The following is a 15303-nucleotide window of genomic DNA, read 5'->3' as shown; positions in this document are numbered from 1 at the left end:
CTATTTTTTGGAAATATATAGTATACTATGTATATTTGTTACTGCAATTTGTTACAATTCTCTGCATTTGCACAATAAGAATAGGGTTGCCATGGTTATTTTTTTTTGAAGCGCGGCGCGAATGCAACCATTGTTCGATAAACACAATCAAAGTTTTCTTTTGCAAAGGAATGTTTTAAGTTGTTGTACGCGGGCTCCACGTTAGGCCCCAAAGATGTTGGAAAAACCAGCTTATTTCGAAAGTAAACCTTGCCATAAAAGTGTTCTTTACACCAAGCTTTCAAATATTTACCTGCAATATTGAAAATATTCTATGTATATTCAAACTGGTTTCCCAAAAAAAATTCAAACTGATTTAAATTAATGTTACTATCTTTATAGATTTACCCTGGGTATGATTTTGAAGGAGGATATCCAGTGACATTGCTATATTCTTTATATAATGAGCTAAGTAAGCGTTATCCACACTCACGCATTACAGTAATGAAACAGGAATCTGTGTCTTTCAAAGCAGAGCTTGTACTTCGGATGCTTAATTATACATTAAGTAAGAGCACACTAAAATTTGGAATTCGTAAAATGGTTAGCTATCAAACAAATAATGTTTTTTCTGCGAAAATCATTTGGGAAGCTATTAATAATCAGGCTAACGAAGAAGGCAATATAAATCCATTATACAGCATTTCTGAAATAGCTGATTCCTGGATTTCTACAGATCGCCTGCCAGTAGTTTCATTACAACGCAATTATACATCAAACGCAGCTAAAATTTACCAAAAAATGTTTCTACGGGAACGCCCTCATGATGTCCAAGATCATGATAAAATAATTTGGTGGATCCCCATAGTTTTAGTTGAACAAAACAGATTAGACTTCTCAAACACAACACCATATCTCTGGTTGGAAAAAACAACGGAAACAAAACTAACGAATCTGTCAAATCGTAATTCCTTCATCATAATAAATCCGGAAGAGATAGCACCATTTATAGTAAATTACGATCAACAAAATTGGAACATGATTTCAAATTATTTAAAAAATGAAACACATTTGGAGAAAATACCAGCGTTAACACGGTAAAGTACTTAAAAAGAACACTTAAAACTCTATATTTGTAGAATTTTAGTTAAACAAGTTCTCTTCAAATTACCGATTTCTCTAAATTTCTGCCGTAACTTGGATTTCGTATGCATTTAACAGAACTTTTTAATACACTTTTATTAGCTTCATTTGTATGTTTGTTTGTAACTTTTTTCAGTGGTACTAAAACTCAGAATATTTGAGTGACACTGCAAGAAAGCGATCACAAGTAGAGAAGTTTCACGGCGTAGAGTTTATGTACAAATAAGAGTTACTTTTTAAATATTTCATATGTTTGATAATGTATTATAAATTCACAAATATGTACATATCGTCACCTAAAATGCAAAAGGCCGTAAATAACAAAAAAATTCAAAATTGACTTTTTGATTGATTATGAAGTACTTAACCGAAACACGTGTACATAGCAAATTTTACATGCATACGTCCAAAAATAACGACTTTATAGGCTAGAATCAAAACGCCGCAACTACAACTTCAACAATTTCATAAACCAAAAAGCCGTAACAACCCTTTTTTCATTCTCTTTGATTCAATTTCAATATGAAACATTGTGTTATCCGTAATTACAATTGTTTTCATTATCTTTCATTCTTTATCAAATTGTGTTATTGTGTTACTGCCTTTATTCCCGTAATAGAACAAAATTAATAAAATGAGTACTAATTGTGAAAATGGTTGTAATGAAAAACTTAAAAAAAATAATAAAAGGTCTGGAAATATAATAAACCGATTGAAAGGAAAAAAATACATGGGGCTATCAAAAGGCATAATTAGTGAAAAAGCTCCAAGAGAACTTAAAGCTGGATGTACTTCTGTGAGAAAAGTGCTGTACGGAATTGTTCTACATTTTCCGAGGAAAATCGTAAGGAAAATGTCATGGGATCAAAAAAAAATGTATGTCGTTAATCTTGTTGAACACGCAAACATAAAGCGAATTGGTGTTGAGAACTCTAGAAGATCAATTACAAAACGTTACTATTTAAAACATCATTCTAAACGTGTTCAAGTGTGCTTTCATATGTTTTTATCTACGCTTGGATTAAATGAGAAAATGGTGAGGAATTGGGTAAATTTCAATGACTCCCATGGTACCAATATTTCGCCAGAAGAACAAAACAAATAACATCAGAACGTAAAGCATTTACTAATGAAGGAGTCTTATTTCAAAAACGTTTAAATTTTCTGGAAAAATGGTTGCATGACATTCCTAAGCTTGAATCACACCACCGAAGACAGTATACGAAGAAACTGTACTTGCAGTCCGATTTTAAAAGCTACAAACATGTCCATGAAGTTTATTCTGAAGACTGCGAAACTAATGAAGTAGTTCATGTATCTTTTCCAACATTTATGGCAGTATTAAAAAAACAAAACTGTTGTATATTTAAGCCAAAAAATGATATGTGCGATACCTGCACATCATACGAATCGAAGAACTTGACCCAAGATCAGTACGACATTCATAGAAAGGATATGCAAGACATGAGAAATGAAAAGTTAATTGACATAGAAAACGCCAAATCAGAATTACACTTGTTGTTATGCATTGACATGCAGGCAGTGAAATTGATTCCACAGACAAATGCAAATGCCACGTAAATATTTAATAGTGGGACATACACAAATGGAGTGTGATTCGACCCACTCCCTCATTAAAATAAAAATCAACAAGAGACAAATAAATTTACCATCTGAGCTGTCTGACTTAATTAGAGAGTCTCGAAAGAACCCATTTCCTCTAAAAGTGCACCATGTTGATTACAAGTATTTCCTTGACTACGAAAGTATTCCTAAGCGCTACGTATCTATTCGACCAGGTAAAATTTAACACACATGTATAAATTATGTATAAAAAACTCAGTATCTTCAAAACAGGCAAAAAATCCGGAGAGCCAACTGTTAATATGATCCGTGCCTTGTCATATGATCCATCTGGAATAATTTATTATAAAACAAATATCAACGACAATTATAACGTTTTGCCACAACGTACACAACAAAAATTTAGGGACATCGAACCTTCACAGTTACATACCGAAAGAATATCAATATCCAACAAGTAAGGAAGGGCTAAGTTCGGGTGTCACCGAACATTTTATACTCTCGCATGATAAAGTGATAATCGAGATTTCATTATACGTCATTTACATATTTTTCAAATACCGTATTTTTGTAAAGTTTTATTCCGCTGTCATCATTGGTTCCTAATGTACTATATATTATACAGAGAAGCCTGGGTGCAGCTTCCTTCTGCAATTTCTTTCGTAAAATTTAGTGTTTCTGACGTTTTTTGTTAGTCCGTTAACGCACTTTTAGTGATTTTCAACATAACCTTTGTATGGGAGGTGGGCGTGGTTATTATCCGATTTCTTCCATTTTTGAACTGTATATGGAAATGCCTGAAGAAAACGACTCTGTAGAGTTTGGTTGACATAGCTATAGTAGTTTCCGTGATACGTACAAAAAACTTAGTAGGGGGCGGGGCCACGCCCACTTTTCCAAAAAAATTACGTCCAAATATGTCCCTCCCAAATGTGATCCTATGTGCCAAATTTCACTTTAATATCTTTATTTATGGCTTAGTTATGACACTTTATAGGTTTTCGGTTTCCGCCATTTTGTGGGAGTGGTAGTGGGCCGATTTTACCCATCTTCGAACTTAACCTTCTTATGGAGCCAAGGAATACGTGTACCAAGTTTCATCATGATATCTCAATTTTTACTCAAGTTACAGCTTGCACGGACGGACAGACGGACGGACAGACGGACGGACGGACAGACAGACATCCGGATTTCGACTCTACTCGTCACCCTGATCACTTTGGTATATATAACCCTATATCTGACTCTTTTAGTTTTAGGACTTACAAACAACCGTTATGTGAACAAAACTATAATACTCTCCTTAGTAACATTGTTGCGAGAGTATAAAAAGAAATTGGAACACCTGCAGGAACTTAAATTTTTACTTCCGGCTGACTGCCACAGCTTTTATGATAATAAACCCTTTACATTTTAAACCTATTCTAATTTGCTATTTGTATTGCAGGTTTTGTTGTTTTCAAATGAATTATTTTGTTTTTCTTAACCAGTTTAATATAATTTTATTTTCTCGAATTAAATTTATTAATTAAATAATTTCTTTTGTGTTAAAATATTTACGTTACAGCTTGCACGGACGGACGGACGGACAGACAGATATCCGGATTTCGACTCTACTCGTCACCCTGATCACTTTGGTATATATAACCCTATATATGACTCTTTTAGTTTTAGGACTTACAAATAACCGTTATGTGAACAAAACTAAAATACTCTGCAGGTTCCTGCAGGAACTTAAATTTTTACTTCCGGCTGACTGCCACAGCTTTTATGATAATATACCCTTTACATTTTAAACCTATTTTAATTTGCTATTTGTATTGCAGGTTTTGTTGTTTTCAAATGAATTATTTTGTTTTTCTTAACCAGTTTAATATAATTTTATTTTCTCGAATTAAATTTATTAATTAAATAATTTCTTTTGTGTTAAAATACTTACAATAAATAGATACAAAAAGACATAACTTGTTAAAAACTTTTTTAGTTACAGCCTAAAAGCACATTTTCTTATTTTAACCATTGCTTTCATTTTATACACAATTTTTTTCAAGTAGTTACGGCTTTTTGGTTTCAGAAAAATAGAGTGCAAAAGGCCGTAACTAACATTTCTTAAAACTGCTTTTTTCCCATTAATTTGGTTTTCAGAAACAAATCCGTCTTTGTTTTCTAAGCTTAAATATACAATTTGGATATATAGCTTTAAGTAGTCTTTAATCTATAACGTTTTTTGCTTCTCCTGTAAAATACTAAAAATGTTAGTTACGGCCTTTTGCATTTTGGGTGACGATATGTAGATATGATATATGTATATAAATGACATACTATCATAATATCCTAAAAAACTTAATATATTACAATAATTTTATCGCAATTTTCGACGACAGGCCTTCCGGAGCGTGGCGACCATCTCTACACTAGAACGAAAACGTTGAAACCATCGTTGTGCGGTGGAAATGGAAACTGTATCGGGTCCATAAACTGCACAAATTTTATTGGCGGCTTGAGATGCATTTTTGCCTTTATCGTAGTAGTACTGTAAAATATGCCGTATTTTCTCTTTAGTTTGCTCCATGTTTGCGACGCTATAACTCACGAACGACTTAAAAGAAACGACAATCAATCAAACACGTGTTAGCGCGTGAAATGAGCTTTCCAAAAAGGTATAGCATGACCCGATGTGACGAATAAAACTAGAACTACGCGCTTTCAGCGCCATCTAGCGAAAATACCGCTAGACTTTTTTGACAACCTATTATATTATCATTTATCAGTAATATAATGTGCGCGCACTGTCCTATATGTACATACATATGTATGAATGTGTGTATGACATTGTGGAACAAATAATGTATACATGAACCTATCAATATGGCAGCCAAATATTCGATGACCAAATTTGAAGAAAAACTCACAACAAAAACATTTTCATTCATGAACGCAAGCGCACTTTCAAGAGGCAAACTCGCTTCATTCATAAAAACAAACACCATCACATCTCCCCGAGCATGCCATTGCCTACAAAGAGTCTTTTGACGACGGTAACAAAAGCTAAAAATGCGTTTTGATAAGATACATATATCTATATTTATATAACAGATGGCGCAAAAATTAGCTTCCGATGTTTTTTGGAAAATGAAAAACTTTTTTAAAAAATGAAATATGGATTATTTTTATTTAGTCTCTTACATCAAGTCGACAATATAATATCATCTAAATGGCCGCCGCCACATTTGATTGCCATTTGAGCCTTCTTTATGGCATTTTCCATCACTTTGGCCAGAACTTCCGGCGATAGGTCCTCACATTCTTGACGGATATTGTGTTTAAGAGCTGCAAGAGTCTGAGGCTTATTGACATAAGCCCGCGACTTCAAAAAGCCCCACAAAAAGAAGTCTGGAGCGGCCAAATCATGCGATCTTGCTGGCTAGTGCAAATCGCCAAAACGGGAGATTAGGCGCCCGGGAAATACATCCTTCAGCATATCGGTTGTGGCACGCAGTGTAGCGTGCCATTGTTTATTTATGTGTGGCTATGTTCGTAAATGCATCATGACTTGCAGCATAAGCAACAGTAGCAACACTGCAAGTTTGATGTTTGATACTTCTTATACAATTTTTGACAATTTGCAGATACATTTGTTTGCATTTTTGAACGCGTATAGTACTAAAATGGAAATTTTGCTGAATCTAACACTAGACGAAATTTGTGAGCAAAGAAATGATAGATTTTCTTTAAATTTAAGAAAAAGAAGGGTATTGAAGTCAAAAAGAAAAATTTGAAGGTACAAATGTTTGTCTTTAAAAAGAAAAATACCTAAAAACAAATCATTTATTAAAACAATAAAGTCGTTTCCCGAGGACATATTCAACCGTACTCTCAGCAATAACTGCGTCTCCGCATTACTGAGATTTTCACTAAAAATTTAAAAATAATAATTTATACAATTATTTTTAACATAATTTAACTAAATTCCAATACAAAAATTAAAATAAAACAGTTTTGCACTTACTTTTCGTCAGACATCGTAGTTAAATGCAGTAAACAATTTTTTGATAGAAATTATGTATGACAGTTGATAGAAGTGTTGCTTTTTTGAACGCTTGATTATTGCAGTGTTGCAATATTGCATTTCTGAACGTTCTGTTTGTTATGCAATCGTCATGATGCGCGTCATGATGCATTTACGAACATAGCCTGTATTTCGCATGTGTTTAATACACAAATGTCAAAACAGAACTGACGTTACAGGTCAAGTGCAAAATTTATAGCATCTTCTGAATTTTGCCCCACCATGTACATAATTTTATTACAGGCCCTTAAAAGTTTTGGTAACATGTTAAAAGACCAAGCGGTCGCATATATTCACGTACATACACATATGTAATTATGTGAGCATATAAACAAAAAGAACCATAAGCATAATGTTTGTAAATTTGTCCTTACACAACTTTGTATGTAAATATGTACACTTATCTCCGTTGTCACGGGCAACCAACGGCCGAAGCGCACCCTTTGTCAAAAATTCAATGCGTCGAAGGGCTGATGACAAAGCGACACAACATTGTGTTGTTGGTAGAAATTCCGAGCTGTCCCGAAGAAATGGGCCAACAATCGTCTATTGTCACCGATTCCCTTGCCGCTCTAAGAGCTTTGCCAACAAACCAACGTTAATACGTATGTTTATGTATGAGCTTGCATACATATCGATGCAGATTTTTGCGAGCCGCGGAAAAATATTTTAGAATTGTAAAATAATTTAAAGTGACAAGAGCTATATTGCCGCTTTTGTCGCATATTTCTGTGCTTCTCGGATTTGCGGGATAGACACTTTTCCCTTCTAGAAAAATATCAAAAATTATTCAATTTATGATTTTTGTTGTGTGTTTTTCTTCAAATTTGGCCATCGAATATTTGGCTGCCATATTGACTTGTGACGCTGGTGATGCTATTTGAGACGATGGTTGGTTTTGTAGAACAGTGTTTGTATTTTTCGTGGGTGACATATCTACATGTATTCGTATATGTGAATGTAGGTTTGTGTATACAAAGGTTTTTTTTATTTTTTGTTTTGTTTCGAAGGGGACCATGCCCAGTATGGATAATCAAACCATGCTGAACTCGTGTAACAGTACACCTACGTACTGAACCCTAATTCCGGCTGCAGTTCTCTGATCCTACGGGACTGCCGTTAAACATTTTTTCGCAGGACCTGGAGCCCTATTGTGTAACTCGATTAAAAAAAAAAATTTACTCGAATTTGAATTTTGTATAATCTGTAACTCTATTTTCGCATTTTCAAGCCAATTTACGGACAAAATATTCTTTAGCTTTTGAGTTGTGGAAAGCAAACACGAAAATTGTATTTATTCTGACACAGGGTGGTACAACTTTCGCATAATTATAAAGTAGATCCGAGATTCGAATAGAATACATTTACGAATCGAGATACGGAATAGGGCCCCAGGCTCTTCGTGGGTACCTTTCTGGACTACTCTTCTCCACCTCTTCTGATTTCGCTACTTCGTTGCCTTTCCTTTTTTCTCAGTTCCTGCAGAGCAATAAAATAAAATATGCAGCGCATTTTCGCTGCCTTTTCCGCATAATGAACATTCTGTTTCGCTGTCGTGACCATATTTATAGAGGTACTCTCCGAAGCATCTGTGTCCGGTCAGGAATCGCTTCAGATGGTAATCAGAATTGCCGTTCTTATATTATCCACCTACCCTTTATATGTTCCTCCCTTTCTTTATTTCGCGCTTCTGTTGTAAGACGCCTCCTAACGCTTCTTGATTTTTCGTAAACTCTTTTGAGCTCTAACGTTATTATGTTCGGTGGTATGATATCCGCTATGACTCCAGCCGCCTCGCGCGACACCGTGCAGAATCCACAAATAACTCTTATTGCATTAAACCAATTCAAAGATCTTGCTTTCTTCACGTATGTTTTATTATGCAGTGCTGGTCCCCATATAGGCGCTGCGTACATTAGCAAAAACTGACTCATTTTAGCCAAGAGTTCTCGCTTTCCCTGGCTTGGTCCTCCAATATTAGCCATCATCCTTGATAGGGCCACCGTTATTCGCGTCGCTTTTGCACATGCTTTTTCAATGTGCGTGTAATTAAGCCGCGTGTCTATTACAACGCCTAGGTATTTTAACGACTGCTGAGTCGTTATACTATAGCCATCAATTTTAAAAGAAGCATTTTCTACTTTTTTCTGCTGGTAACACTGTGGAACATTTTTGGGATTATTGTCTGAGGGGTGAGAAATTCCAAGTCAGGGTGATGTTACTAGGTCAGTATAGTAAAACCCTCAAAGGGTTTGGCGTTCGTATGTGTCAGTTTTTTTTACGACCTTTTAAATTTTTTCCTTGATGTTTTTTCGCTTAGTTGTAACATTTTGGCAAAAACGTAGTTTAACATAACTCGCGAACCACTATTATCTATTTTTCCAATCCATTAGACGGTTGTAGGAGCTTTTACACACTATATTGGGTACCAAACCCAATTTTCGTTCACTATAACATAAGAAAAAATTTAAAAGGTCATAAAAAAAAAACTGATACATCCGAACGCCAAACCCTTTGAGGGTTTTACTATACTGACCTAGTACCATCACCCTGACTTGGAATTTCTCACACCCCAGATTAGCTGTTGTACTGTGAAATTTAAAAGGTCTTTAAAAAAAACTGACACATACGAACGCCAAACCCTTTCAGGGTTTTACCATACTGACCTAGTACCATCACCCTGACTTGGAATTTCTCACCCCCCAGATTAGCTGCTGTATTATGTAATTAGCACTGCTTCGGTTTTTTGGGCTGCTAGTTGGAACTTCTTCGCCGTTAGCCAGCGGTGTCTTCACATAAGCTTTCTACCTGACTGATTTCTTTCCCTACCACCATTACCGGTTCCACAGATCCTGGCTCGTGTGAAGTAGTCCTTTCATAATAGTGGGCTTTTCCTAGAAAGCACGACCATATGGCAGCTTTGCTGGTGGTGTCTGAGGCCCATGTGGCGTTGTCAAGGTTTTTATACTGTTCGCACAGTATAGCTACGTCTACCTTCTCTTCAAAAGCGGTTTGTTTAAGCAGCTCTTGCGCAGCTTGGCAGTGATTCAGGTTTAGCTGCGTAACATTCATTTATTGAATTTTTTATATGCTTCCTGGTATAGAGCCCATCTTTTACTACCTATTTGGTGGTTTGAGTTTTCCCTTCCATTGCTCTTGCAAGCACCACAAGACGGAGTTTTGTCGCACGTCTGTGCGAAGTGTCCTTTTTCGCCACATCTTAGACAGCACTGTCATCATCATTGCTACATGCTGCTGCCAGATGCCCATATTCCAGACACCTGAAACACCTTTTTAAATTGGGTTTTTCTCTTAGCCTGCAGACTATCCATCCTAACCTAATTTTTCGCTCATCTGGCAGTATCCTTTCTTCCAGCGCAGGGAGGCTTATTACCGCTACAGTGTACCCACATATGCTGCCCTGAGGTTCTTTATAGCACTCACGTCAAAAGCTTTTAGTTCTTTCACCTGCTTTCGTATGGCTTCCGAAATGTCCTCTTTGGTGGTGATTTCGTCCAGGTCCCGAATTTCTACTATGACTTCGTGTATAAGTGCTTTGATTTGTCCCTAGTCTCCTAACAGTTGGCTTATTTCGCACTTTAGTTCGCTCGTACTTTCTATTTGGGTTTCTTTTAGTTCCAGCAATATTTTGTCTTTCGCTATCTTCCTAATACGCGATACATTTTCCCCGAGTTTCTGCAGGGTTTCTTCTTTTCTGACACTCATCAGGATGAGGACATATCTCCAAAGCGCGCTATGACTATAGCATCGGGCCGTGCTGATAGCTTACAGTCAATCTTTTTGTGGCTTTATGGCGTCCGCTTTACGCTTACCCAGCCTTCATCTTTTTTTTACTTCCTCTCTGCATTTTATGAGGGCTATTCCTGATGTCTTTTTACTTCGTTTCGCTAGCTGGTTTTTCGGTGCTTCTTCCTGCATCGTTTAATTCCTTTTAGGTGGTGCTTTCTGTTTCGGCCTTCCTCGTGCGGCCTCTTTGATGTTGTGTCCGCGGTTGTGGTCTTGAGCTGTACATTCCGTCTTGCTTATATCATTCTTGTGTGCTCCTCCAGGGCTTTTGAATATAGCTTTGCTATAGAACTGAGAATGTCTTTCATATACTTATTTATATACCGCTGCGGAGGACGCATTGCTTCAGTTATTAGGTGTATAGAACCTCCTAGATCCAATATGTAGATCACAGGATGTTGTGCTACTTTGGCTTGAGGTGTGCTAACACCGGTGGTGAGGACCTCGCTCGCACCGAGGGCCGAAATAGACTGGAACGGGTATACCCTCGGGAACAATGCCCCTACCCCAGTTCCCTGAGGTCAGTCTTTCGCTTTGCCGGTCCCGAAAAACACGTACGAACCGGCACTCACCCGGGGCAACATAGGCTACTATTCTTATGCCTAATGCAAACTTCCTGACCAAGGACCGAAGTGACTGTTTACTGACACACGCCGCAGCTGATACCTTGGCATAGTCAAGCTCACATCACTCTTTACCAGTATGCTGCGTCGTGTACTGGTTAGGTAGATTTAATCAGCCGCACCTAACATGGCGAACAGACGCTGACCAGGAAGCCGCCCATTACACAACATGCCCTTGCATGTTGCGGGAGGCACATACTTCAAAGGTGCAGTGTCGATTCGCCCACTGTCACAGGAGTTTTAACGGTCTTGCTGGCTTTTATACCGCAACTTCCACCCCCGCCGCTTCTAGTCTAACCTGCTACTACAAGCCGTTCGGCTATCCGCGACCTGCTGTTCGAGTGCTCTCTAATCGGAATAAAGCCAAATTTTTGCGTCGGTGATAAAAACATAGCTCCATCATTTCCCACTGGAGTCCAATTGACAGTCATTCTAGTGGACTGCACATAAGTAACCGGTTCTCAGGCGTGGAAAGACGAAAAAGGCGGCTGGAAAGGTTATGACATCAGTATTTTGGGATGCACGTGGTATAATACATACTCAATGACTGAATACTGAGCCAGTTATAATTTATTTCACTGCATATTTGGTTGCACTTCTTTTCTACTATTCCAAATACTTAGCAATTGTATTATTTTTGAGGAAGAATCTGTTTAAAATGGTACGCATATATTCAAATGATTCCTACAAACATGAATTTTGAAATTATTATTTTTTCAGCCAAATCGGTTCAGCCGTTCTTGAGTTATAAATGGTGTAGCTAACAACAACTTTCTTTTATATATATAGATGTGAGGTTGTTTTTATTATTATTATTTTTTTTTTTGAAGAAATTATTCAAATGATTTCTACAAACGTGAATTTTGAACAAATGATTATGATTTAAAATATAATTTTTGTATTTATGAGTTGTATTAAATTTTAACACAAAGAGATAACAAGTATCCTATGTCCTTACCCCTGTTCTAAGCTACCTCCCCACCAATTTTCAGCCAAATCGGTTCACCCGTTTAGGCGTGAAAGAGTAACAGACAGACAGAGTTACTTTCGCATTTATATATAGTATATATGGATTATCAAACATAAGAAATATATAAAAATTAGCTCTTATGTGCGCATTAACTACAAATATTGTTTTGAAAATAGCATAATTTAATTAGAATGTTATCAGTTTTGCATGTATTCATAAGAAGAATTCACAAATTGATTTTCATATCAATTATTATGATTCCATGTAAACGTATAAAAATATAAGCAAAAGGCAAACATGCTCAGCAGGTTTTCAAGATAAAGGGACTGTTTTAATTAATTAAAGCTGTACGAAATTTAGGTAATAAGGACTTAAGTACTATAATACCTAATGATATTAATAAAACTGGAGGTCTTCCTAATGTATTGAAAATATTCGTTCGAGCAAAAGTGATGTTAAAGTCGAACATTGACGTGTCATAAGGTTTAGTGAATGGTAACATAGGCTTCGTTACAGAAACTATCAGGCCAAATTTTCGCAGGGATCAAGTATAGTATATGCGGAAGATATAAGTTTGAGGAGTCGCTCCGAGCGCTCCGAACGTCGAGCGGTATTATTATTTTTGGGCCTTTTGGAAACCTTCCAAAAGTGGATTTCTACATTAATTCTAAGGGTATAAGAGCAAAATAATGCAAAAAAAAAATTTGAAAAAAGATTACCCTACTGTCCCTTAAGCCAATAATTGACTGCTCAAAGCTTACAGGTGAAACCCCACGTAACAGTAAAGCCTTAGAAGAAATGATTCGATTAAGAATTAAGAATTTAAAAGTCGTCAATAGAACTTTGTCGCAAATAACATAACAATTAGTAACTGAAAGGTTCAGAATAAAAATACAAAATGTCATAGTTAATATTATAACTAATTTGGGGGTTCTTCACGTCAAACTAAAAAGTGAATAATAAATATAGTAAATTTTTATTATATAATTAGTAAATATAAATAAATTTATTTATAAATATTTATTATATAATTAGTAAATATAAACTATATTTATTTTTCACTCTTCAGTTTGACATGAGAAACCACAAATTGGTTATAATATTAACTATGACATGTTGTATTTTTATTCTGAACCTTTCATTTACTAATAGTTATAAAACTAAAAAACACGCTTTTAAAGCATATAATGAGTCAAAAATTCGTGTATTAATGCAAGAAAAGCGTGGGGTGCTTTGTGACATATTTTTCATATATCGAGCATCCCACGATATTTTCATAATAAAGCTTAGTATCCAGCTTCATATAAAAAACGCTTAAGAAAAGGTCAATAAAATTTCCTGCTGTCAATTTTCTTGTGCTAGTATACAGCTCTGAAGAATTCTAGTAGTAATTTTTTATAAATTTTTTCAATAAAATGCGAAAATGGCAATGCTGGTTTTGCGAACGAACATGAAATCAACAATTGTTTCTTAAAGGAAATTCAAAGTAATCATTAAATTCATCGTACAATTAGTTAATATAATTATTGTGAAATATAGTTCATTTTGAAATTTTGTATAAAACTTAACATTCCTGATCCACATTCCTTAAATTGCAATGAAAATATTTATATACATATAGTATATGCTTACGCAAAAAAGTTTTATTTTCTCCTGCTCTTCTAATGTGGAGCAGTCATAATGCGTAACCAGCTGTCATAATTACTTGACTACAGCTCTAGAAATAAAGCATTTTTTTCTTGAGCAATTACTTAAGAGGCTATACCAGTGTGACGCATGAAAAATTAGGCGATTTTCGTGAATTTTACCTGAAAAAAAATCAAAATGTTTATTAAACGTAAGTATATTTTCTATACAATGAACGATCTTTGAAAAATATCAAAAATTAAGAAAATGGCGTAATTTTGAAAAAAAACAAATTTTTTTTCGAAAAAAATGGTCGTTTTTTTAATACCAAATTGACAATTTTAAACCAATCAAAAAGATCGTAGTCCATTGTATAGCAAATGTATTCAACTATACCCAGTTTTAATTTGAAGTCGATCGGTCAATTTCTCGTTGAGTTATGATGTCAGCAATTTTGAAAAATGTCGTTTCGAGAAAAACGCGTTTAAAGTTTGACTTATATATGTTTGTACCTCTGAGCGGTCGCTGTTTAGAACGCTGCTATTCAAAAACTATTCAAAATACGACCTTGCCGATTTCACAGGAATATATAAACTATCGAAAAAGCAAAAAAAAAAATAAATTTTTTGGAAAGTGTCACACTGATATAGCCCCTAAAGAGCTGGATACGGACCTTATATCATTCGGTTTCTTCGAATAATGCACATTGAATTCATACGCAAAACATGTTTTACAACCGTTTAATCTTCTCAATGTTTTGCACACTCAAGTTTAGCCGATCTATACTTGTTTCAAGGTTCAGTTATTTAATGGTAATTGATTACTGGAATATGCACTAATATAAATTCTTTGAAATCTCTTAATTCTATTAAAAGAGTTTTAATTTGGCCTCAAGACGTAAATGTTTAATAGTTTACAAGTATGGTATATGAACCAGAAAATATAAAGATTGTGACGAATAAATTGAACAGACTTAGAAACAAGATAATTAATATGAGTGGTAAATGATAGCTTATTATCGAATTCCGAAATTATTTTCTATACACTATTACTTACTTTAATATTCTGTAATTTCTTAAAATGATTTTGGAGACTGTCCGATCAATATCCGTTTTTAGAGCATCGTAAATTCGTGCCAAAACCCTTAAAATGGTTTGAGAAATTTTTATGAAGACATAGTAAAAGATAAAATAATGACAGCAATTATGTGGACGTGTGGAAAAAAAAAAGAGTTGTGGTGTTTGTGGCTAATTAAGTGTATGCGTATCCGAAACCAAAAACGTAATGTTCAATGCTTATATAGAAATTTTTCCAAAGTAAGGCGAAGAGGATTTTTAAAAATTCCAATTCTCAATTTAAAAAAATAGGATGAGTCGGTAAAACGTTCATGACAAAGGTACACAGAAAAAAATTCTAAACGCAAATTTATTTGTTCAGTGCCGGAAATAGGGGATACTTTAAAGTTGTTTTGTTATGGCTTTAAACTCTTTATCGAGCCATTT

At 35.2% G+C, this 15303-nt stretch overlaps 1 protein-coding gene across 1 annotated transcript; it reads left to right on the top strand.

Annotated features, from left to right (window-relative positions):
* The first annotated feature begins 367 nt into the window (after positions 1-367).
* LOC120780518 (aminopeptidase N-like) lies at positions 368-1298 on the top strand. Its single transcript, XM_040112788.1, has 2 exons — positions 368-1076; positions 1259-1298. The coding sequence occupies exons 1-2, from the start codon at positions 484-486 to the stop codon at positions 1281-1283; spliced, it is 618 nt and encodes a 205-aa protein (XP_039968722.1). The 5' UTR covers positions 368-483; the 3' UTR covers positions 1284-1298.
* The last annotated feature ends 14005 nt before the right edge of the window (positions 1299-15303 follow it).

This window comes from Bactrocera tryoni, unplaced genomic scaffold (genome assembly GCF_016617805.1).
Source record: "Bactrocera tryoni isolate S06 unplaced genomic scaffold, CSIRO_BtryS06_freeze2 scaffold_25, whole genome shotgun sequence".
Classification (NCBI taxonomy): domain Eukaryota; kingdom Metazoa; phylum Arthropoda; class Insecta; order Diptera; family Tephritidae; genus Bactrocera; species Bactrocera tryoni.
Note: the sequence above shows the minus strand (reverse complement) of the source record. Positions and strands in the feature narration are given on the sequence as shown.

What these genes read in the sequence shown, in the direction of transcription:
- LOC120780518 (XM_040112788.1), top strand. Translation starts at nt 484, where the DNA reads ATGAAACAGGAATCTGTGTCTTTCAAAGCAGAGCTTGTACTTCGGATG. An exon ending in AAAATACCAGCGTTAACACG is followed by an intron (nt 1,077 to 1,258) that starts GTAAAGTACTTA and finishes AACTTTTTTCAG; the next exon opens with TGGTACTAAAACTCAGAATA.